At 37.1% G+C, this 8638-nt stretch overlaps 2 protein-coding genes across 2 annotated transcripts; both read right to left on the bottom strand.

Annotated features, from left to right (window-relative positions):
- Window positions 1-1405: 1405 nt before the first annotated feature.
- LOC101315065 (peptidyl-prolyl cis-trans isomerase FKBP16-4, chloroplastic-like) lies at window positions 1406-5562 on the bottom strand. The gene is made up of 10 exons (XM_004303009.1): window positions 5216-5562; window positions 4984-5127; window positions 4626-4681; window positions 4440-4495; window positions 3980-4037; window positions 3310-3384; window positions 2663-2752; window positions 2127-2204; window positions 1702-1742; window positions 1406-1610 (listed from the first exon to the last, which is right to left on the bottom strand). The coding sequence occupies exons 1-10, from the start codon at window positions 5280-5282 to the stop codon at window positions 1583-1585; spliced, it is 693 nt and encodes a 230-aa protein (XP_004303057.1). The 5' UTR covers window positions 5283-5562; the 3' UTR covers window positions 1406-1582.
- Window positions 5563-5764: 202 nt separating this feature from the next.
- Window positions 5765-7248, bottom strand: LOC101299318 (protein CHUP1, chloroplastic-like). Its single transcript, XM_004305329.1, has 2 exons — window positions 6439-7248; window positions 5765-6274 (listed from the first exon to the last, which is right to left on the bottom strand). Exons 1-2 carry the CDS (start codon window positions 7246-7248, stop codon window positions 5765-5767), a joined length of 1320 nt encoding a protein of 439 aa, XP_004305377.1.
- Window positions 7249-8638: the final 1390 nt, after the last annotated feature.

Raw genomic sequence — 8638 nt, 5'->3', positions numbered from 1 at the left:
AAAGAAAATCGGAAATCTAAATAATTATTTAAAAGATGGTTAAACAAAACAAAGTGCAGCCACATGTGGTTACATGGCTTTACCACTATTAAGTGTCCTCTAAAGCCATTAACAACACGTGTCCTTATCTTTAATTGGATCGGGGAGAAATTTTCTCCAGAACTAAATCCTCGGAGGCAGATGAATCCTCTTTTATTCTCTTCTGCAAAGCTGACCTAATGACATATTCTTTTGATACTCTTCCATCGTCACCAGATCCATGGACTTCATTGATATCAATACCATACTTCTTCGCAAGGTTCCTAACGGGAGGTGTGGATAAAAACTCCACCTATGTTTTGTACACCAGATCCAAATCTGAAGAGATCAATCATTGGAAGATATGTGGAAAAGACCCAGAGCTTCGCCGAAGAAGCAGCCAAGAAATCAGAGTTCACCACCTCCGTCAAAAACTCAAAATCTTCCACTTAGTACCTTTTTTCTACTGCACTTGTACTCACAAGGACTCACCGCTTTTCCGGCCTCCAACTTTCTCGGTTTAGCGATAACCTGAAATTGAAATTGAACACCGACTTAATCAGCTTATTTCCTCACCCGTACCAAATTACCCATACAAACATATACAACTATTACCTTCATATTGGAAGACCAGATCCGAAACACACTCGCTAATCGCCCAAAATCAACAATTGTGCTGCATCTTCAATAACCCGGTCCTCTTCTTCAGGCGATTTCGTCTCTCAACATGAAACACGACTTCTATGAACGGGAATAGCATATGAGAGAGGTAGACGGAGGGAGGTATGCTGTGTGGAAAAGAAGAATATGGAAGAGAGGAGGTATGTGGCGAATTTTTCAGCTAGGTTGATATTTAAATTGCACGAGAAGAATGGTAAATAATGTTTTAACCCCGCCCTCACATAACGGAACCCATCATCACCGTCTACTAATTACCGCCACGTCATTTTCTTTTTCCGCAGATATACGCTCTCCTTCCGCAGATAGTATGATAATTGCAAATAAACACACACGCAGTCCAATGGATTGCACAGAATAATTGCAAGGTTCCTACAAGAAATTTTTAATTCTTTCTAAGAAAGGATCATAAAAAAAATTCAATCATCATGCATGTAATCTGTGTTCTGTGCCATTTGGCATTTTCAAGTCCCTAATGTATCAAAGATTATACGAAGCAAGAGAGACCAAACAACTCAAACAGTACGAGTCTCAAATTAGACACTTAGATGGGCGTAACAGAAAGGAAATTGCAAATACCATCTCAGAATTATTTCATTTGTTGCTTACCATATTGACTTTGGTAGTAAGAAGTACACATAAAAAAGGAAATGTACAATACAAGTATACAACAGGTCCAAGAAAGTTTATGAGGTTCTGCATAGAAGTTGCAACAGTAGGAAAGAGCATCATTGGTGGCTTCTATAGTCTAAGAAAAAAATAACAGCTTTATGGAATAGACTGAAGAATAAACCAGCAAAGATGAACATCCTTGTTTGCCATGGCTTTGAGCCTCACTCCCTTCATTTACAGTAACCAAACCAATTGACAAGCATGCGGCATAAAATTAACCTTCAACTATTTTAACAGGAGACCTGCACAAGAGAGTGCAAAAACATAGATTAATTAATCTTGTTTATCTCCCACATAGATTGATAATTACACTTCACAGGCATCTTTACTTACCCAAATGGGCTTTGTTTGATGGCCAGTAACTCAACGTCCAACTGCACAGTATAAATAGAGACAAAATTGTAAAGAGGAATATAGAGAAGGGCCAATGATAAAAGGTAGGAGAAAGATTAAAAGAATAAATAATGACATGTTGAAATTGTGAGGGAGATAGATTAGTTCAAGTCTCCAAAAGGGTACCACTAAAGATCATGCACTTTTTCTTAATCATTTGCTTATCAAACATTCAAACTATAGATCGTACTCTTGGTATTCAAGAGAATGCTACTTCGTAATAACATCAGGAGACTAAGCATCTTCTAATCATGGATGTTTACGTACGTTAAGAAATTTGCATTGTAGTTAAGTTTGAATACACTTAAGATCGCATAAAAATCCTGGAGGAGGGAAAGAGAAAGGCATTAGTAAAATTATGTTACCTCTATTGTTGCATTTGGAGGGATTTCCTGGACTCCTTTGCTTCCATATGCCAGCTCTGGAGGAACTATAAGCAATCGCTGAGGAATAAATAATCTAAATTAAACACTTGATAACATATTGGGACCCAAAAGATACTTAATAATGCAGAATAAGAAAACAAAACATCGAGAAAAGAAGTAGCTGTCATTTCAGTTGTTCAAGTGATTTCACTTTAATAAAGAGAGACCAGACTTTGAGCTGCTACTTCCTTATCATAAAGAATATAATGATGTCCGACATCTCAAACAACAATTACCACAGGAACTCCCAAACTCTTACACAGTGAGAGAGGATGAAATATACATCAGATGTCTGAAAGTTCGACTATTATTTAGTCTGTAAATAAATCGACTGTGATCCATACATGGCATGGTACTAAACACCAAAGAGGTAACGTAAGAACTTGTGACCTCTTCTGCAAACTATAGACTCGATTTATGCTGCAACATTGCTTCAAAACTTAGTGATGAAACTTATACGCCAAAACAGATCTCACCTGGCCTCCTACCCGCATGCCTTTTACACCAATATCTAACCCCTTGAGGACTGATCCCCTCTCAGATTGGCCTACATCAAATCCGTATGGCTGCAGCATACAAGCATTTGTACATCAACTAAAAGATTATTACACAAACATACATGCACATTAAACAGACAGTTAGTGCAAAATGCATGGACTTTATTGATATCAATTCTTCTTCTATCTTATAATCAATATAATACACATTACACTCTTCCAGCTAAATCTAAGATGACAAAATCTCAAATAAATGATCTATGAAGACAACTGAAGACTCTGAGTAATCAATACAATTTTTCTCCAAGATTCTGTTATTTGAGGATCCATTAGAATCAGTGAACAAGCGGTGATTCATTATATTAAAGACAGTAAGCATGTTTAATGGAAGAATTTTCTTTTTTCCTGAAATTTTACTACTCAGAACTGTTTTGCTATACAAAAATGCCACCATGACCTCCCAAGACCCAAGTCTTAATTTATGGTCTAGATAGTTATTCTGGGAACTAAATTCTATGAACATAAAATTGGACGACTCCTGTATTACAGTGGCAATAACTGAAATTACTGTCAATGACCTGTCTTACTATATAGACAAGTAAATAGCAGCACCAATCTAGTCTTACCGTTCCTCCACCAACACCAAGTCCTTGTCTACTTGTCATGAAAGTGATACCCTTCCACTTTGCGACATAATGAACCTGTGAAACCAAAGATGCATGGTTAAATTGCACATTCATTGCACTTGAATTATTCATAGATATTTGACACTTTGAAACACTCAAGTTATGTGTTTTAGCAACCTTATCTGAGGTTAAATTTACTTTTATATCTATGGCAGCATGTATATCCATTACATGAATAGTTGACTTTTGGGGATGCAGCTAATGAATAACTCTAATCCAGAATATCTGTGTGGGGTTCTTACCTCTCAGGATGTCTAAATACATGCAGGTAGATGGAGTCAGATTATAATACGCAGTATCAATTAGTACCCGTCATAATGAATTATGCAGTTCCTAACAGTATAAGCAGAAGATTCGAAGATTCTAGAAGATAAAGACTTAAAAGGCAGCCAAGTAACACATAGGAAGAAAGAGTACTTGAGCAGACAACTATTTACGTGCATAGTGAGGTCCTACTGGGAGTGTCTCACAGGTTCATTTGGTATTTAGTCGAGTATGGCAGATTAGTAGTATGTGGATATCTATTAACACTTTGTATTGGCATATTCCTGGACACAGTATTAATCATATATACTCAAAATATTGAAATTTAACTTGATCACAACCGTACTGCAACCCGCGATCCCTTCACTGCCTCAGCTCCATTCCCAACCTTCAAGTCATAGTACCTGAGGATTAATACCAGTACTATCAGAAGGAGAGAGAAATGTACGAGCATTGCCATCTTATGTCCAGCAGTAAGATATGAACCTTCTACAACGAAACAAATGAACAAAGTATGGCATGGTATATCCAAATAAAGGTTAAGAAATTAAATCTAATAGGTGAGTCTTATTATTGACAGCATCCAAATTCTGGGAAGAGTTCTTCTAATGTTTAGGATCAGAAAATTTCAAGTAAAGAGATTTATTTTGAGGTGCATTTGTCTACATGTAGCATGCCATTGACATGCAAGCTGCAAGCCAGCAATGAAATGCAACATACATGAATTAGTGTAATATGAATGCGTATAGGAGAGAGAAAAAAAGAGGTGAGCAGAGGACTATATAAGCTGCAATTTGTTTACTAACTTTAAACCATTGGGAAGGGTTGTAAATTCCTCCAGAGGTATTTTTGATCCTCTTAGCTGCATCAAAGTAAATGAATGTCACGAATACCAAATGTAATAGACGATTTTCAAAAAGATCTCCTTTTACCCCCTAAAATTCAACCTACTAGTAAATTTGATCTTTAATGTAGAAGATAAAATAACTCACAGCTCTCCTACTTGTGCTGACAGCCTCAGCCACATCACACACATAAATACCAGCAGCTGATTCATTCCATCATTTTGATAATAAAAACAAGGATCAGTCAATAATGTAGTATACAAAATGAATATTCACTATGGAACGAGTTAAACAGAAGCTACAGCTATGAAAAGAGAATAGACATTAGGAGAATCAAAACAGACAAATCCCAATTCGGTAACCCAATATATCACAATATCTCAAACCCAATTCATGTTCAATGTCAAAAGGATTTCCTTTATCGTTAGCCACATGAAATTGAATATAAAGAAAGAAACAAAAAATAATCTTCACAACTATTTAAGCTCAAAAAGCTGGCACAGACCTGATGTTAAGAGAGAGCCAATCAAAGCCCTCCTTCCCTCAGAGTGTAATGATTGGCTGGTTGGTTTTGTATCATCATCTGATGAGGAAGAAGATGAGCATTGACATGGTAAGACCTGTGAATTCCTCTTGGGGAGCGTCTTGACTGTGAAACCATACAAATATTGCTCAGTTTCAATGAACCCAAAAGACATAAGCTTTCATATATAGAGAGATAGAGAAAGAGAGATTACCTGTGATGGGCACAGAGAAGAGAGGCTTGTGCAGCACAGTAGGGTTGTGAAGAAAGAAGAGCTCCATAGTGTACTTGGAGACCGTTAAAAGAATCAGGGTATGTTTTCGGCAGGTTTGGTCTTTTTTAAGAGAAGATAGCGCACTTCTGTTTCATCCACAACTTATGGTCCCAAAATCACTAGGTGATGCCCAATAGGATGGAATATTATTCATTTATTTCCAAATCTGCTTTGTTTTGTACAAATATATAGCCTTTGATACCTTTTTCAGGCCTTCTAGCTAAGACCAACTGTATAATTGGATATGCTTGCTAATCCGATATGAGTTATAAGTGAAATTCAAGAAAGATGCTTGAGCCTTTGATACAGTTGGTCTAAATGCATTTTAGGTATCAGTATTAATGAATTTCACTAAAATGATTTAGCTATAAATCCCTGGGATTGTAACTTTTATTATTACTTTAGCAACAATGAATTTTTTTTATTTTTTTGAGAGGATAGCAACAATGAATTGAAGTTTAAATAGCAAGGAGTGTACAATCTATGTGGTCATGCACTAGAGCAAGACCTCCTTGCATGATGATGTTCCTCTGCATCATCTGAAAGAGAATGCCTCCCAAAACACTTGGCTGCTTCTTCATGTCTTTCTTTCCCCTCCAATCTTCCTCTTCCCTTCTGATCATTGCCTTCGACCCATCTTTTAAGCCGTCTAAAAAGTTTGCGCCTTTTCGAACAAGCTTGATCTGTACTTACATTTCCAAAGCAAGGCTCATTTACATTGTCCTCCAAAGCCATGCCACTGCCAGAAGCTAATTCATGCTCTAGCCCATAATTCCCTATCTCTATGCTTCCTTCAGAATCTGTTTCCAAATGACTATTCTTCTGCTCAGTACCATGTTCTTGTTGTGCATTGTTCTTCATCAACTCGTGCCTTAAGCATGCATTGCTCCACCGCAGGTAAATCAGCTCCGTATGGTTGGCTGCACGATCCTTCTGCAGCTGCTCTAATTCCTCTGAAAGTTGAGTGTAGTCCTCAATTTTGATCCTTTCTCCTTCAATCTGCAATATGGTATGGGATACATCAATATGGTTAAGACTACAAATATACATACTAGTTTCATTCTTCTGATGAATCTAACTGTGTGACTAGTAGAATGTCATCATAATTGTTTCTAAACCAAATATGATATCTAATGCTTAAAGTTGAAGAAGAGGGTTTTCACCTTGGAGATTGAGGAAGGTGAGTTTTCTTTCAACTCAAGATTTTCCCAGAGCCCATTTTTCTCATCCTGCAACTGGTCCAAAGCCATTCTCAGCTCCCCAATTTCATCCTCCAATCTCTTAGTAACTTCTGTCCTTGTTTCTAGTTCATCATGGATTCTCATAAGTTCTGCTTCTCTGGCGTCAAGCTTCAAATCCTGCTCTCGAATTATGCGTGATTGCACACTTGCTTGTGTCATAAGCATCTTAACCTGCCTCTGAAGCAATTCATTTTCTGATTTCCAATCTTCTAGTTGCTCCAAAACCTTCAAATATTCTCTCACCAACTCCTCAAGCCTTTGGCTCTCAGCCTCCATGAACGAAACCTCTCTATCCATGAACTCAACACGAGTCATCTCCAATAACAACATGTTCCTTAGCTCCATAAGAGCTGATTCTTTCTCTTTCATGTCACAGTAGCTGATAAACTCCATCCCCAACTCAGATTCTCTCCTTTGAAGATCTTCAAGACGACATCTTAAGCGTGAAATATCTTCTTCCAATTGGAGTTTATAATCATAAATCTTCAGACTTTCTTCCACAGAAAGTAAGCATGTACAGCTTAAACTTTGAAAGCTATCCTTATCTCTAGAGTCTTGAGAATTCTCCAAGGAGCTTACCTTATCCTTTTCGAATAAAGACTCTTTCGAATGAGTACTTCTTTGAGCCATAATCCTGGCATAGATGAAACCAGCCACAGACAAAGCTAAAGGAATCCCAGCTTTAAGCAGCACTGGCTTAAACATCTCTACCTTTGATGTTGAGCTCTCCATCTTAATTAGAATAAAACAGTTCTGGTTCTGAGAACATTGATTAGATGACCAAACTTGAAATTAAAAGAGGAACCTTTTCAGGTTCTTGAATGATTTAGGCTTGATGATTATGTGCAAGGTTTATTATAGAGGTGCTTGAGATTCTTTACTTTTGTGTTTCATTTTTCTTTCCTCGTGGAGAGGTCTAGAGGCAATGTTGCTTTTCTTTTCCATTACATAATCACAGGCTCAAATTGTTTCTTTCCGTTCATTCCACTTCTTGGTTCACTTTGGGATCTAATTCCTTATTGGTTATTCAACCTTCTTGTTATGATGGAGGAGTCGTATTACTAAAGATTTTCAACATGTGAATCTCATGAAACATATCTCAGCATAGCTCAGCATAGCTCAGCATAGCTATAGGGTCGGTGTGAGATACTTGATGATCCACCTTGAATGTGGATGTCGTCTTTGTCTTTTTGTCTGAGAATGTAGGGGTCATTGAATATTATGAATGATAGAAGTCATGGATTGAAAAGTAAATACAGAAAACTCAAGGAAAACCGAAGAAAAGCTTTGAGGCTGCATTGTGCTTGTATTGATTGAGTGAAAGAGAGATCACAACAATTACACATAAGGCTTAAGATGTAACAAAACGTAAATGTCTTGCGACTTAATTGCTATAAACCTAACATATGGTTAACAATGAAAACAGAACACGAAAGTGAACATCACTTCAATAAGAAGAAAGGAAACTGAGGTGTGAATAACCAGCAATTGTGGTGTGGCATTGTGGATGTGACCAACAAAGCTATTTCCTTACGGAAATGCTGCAAGAACTACATTGCAGTCAAGCACACTCTTCCAATAATCGAAGCATCTCGGAATGTCATCGAGGCATGCCATAATTGTGGATGAACGAAAGAGTAAAGTGGGGTGTTATTCAAGAAGTGGAGAAGAATTTTAGTTCGTCTCTCATTACCTACATAAGAGCAATGTGATTCCTTACCATTATTGACCCCAAGAGCTCATGACTCCTGGGACATCCTTGCAGCATTAGGTTAGAAATGTCGTCTTTTAATGAAAATAAGTTTTTTTCCTGAACTCTTTAAATGTCATCCAAAATTGTGTCATGACAATTACAGAGTCATATTCTCTATTTCTTGAGATTCAATATGGAGACCCTATGAACCTATGTTTTTTGTTGGAGTCAGTTCTAGTTAAGTTTTTAAAACTAAATCAAGAAATCGTTGTCATTGACCATTTTACTAAAACTGGTTATAATTAGACGAGTGTTCTAGGATATTCTCTATGTGTGCCTTGGCCTTATGCCAATAGGATATGTAGTTAGACTAGATCTATGTATTCATATCCTTACCATATTGGTATTGTGTAATTCCTTATATAAAGG

The sequence above is a fragment of the Fragaria vesca genome, linkage group LG6 (genome assembly GCF_000184155.1).
Source record: "Fragaria vesca subsp. vesca linkage group LG6, FraVesHawaii_1.0, whole genome shotgun sequence".
NCBI lineage: Eukaryota > Viridiplantae > Streptophyta > Magnoliopsida > Rosales > Rosaceae > Fragaria > Fragaria vesca.
This window is presented reverse-complemented; position numbering and strand designations above follow the sequence as displayed.

Excerpts from the sequence above, each read along its gene's own strand:
- LOC101315065 (XM_004303009.1), bottom strand. The coding sequence starts at position 5,282 with ATGGAGCTCTTCTTTCTTCACAACCCTACTGTGCTGCACAAGCCTCTC. Across the intron at positions 5,128-5,215 it reads CTTCTCTGTGCCCATCACAG|TCAAGACGCTCCCCAAGAGG; the intron begins GTAATCTCTCTT and ends ATGGTTTCACAG. Across the intron at positions 2,753-3,309 it reads TTGGTGTTGGTGGAGGAACG|CCATACGGATTTGATGTAGG; the intron begins GTAAGACTAGAT and ends TGTATGCTGCAG.
- LOC101299318 (XM_004305329.1), bottom strand. The coding sequence starts at position 7,248 with ATGGAGAGCTCAACATCAAAGGTAGAGATGTTTAAGCCAGTGCTGCTT. Across the intron at positions 6,275-6,438 it reads CACCTTCCTCAATCTCCAAG|ATTGAAGGAGAAAGGATCAA; the intron begins GTGAAAACCCTC and ends ACCATATTGCAG.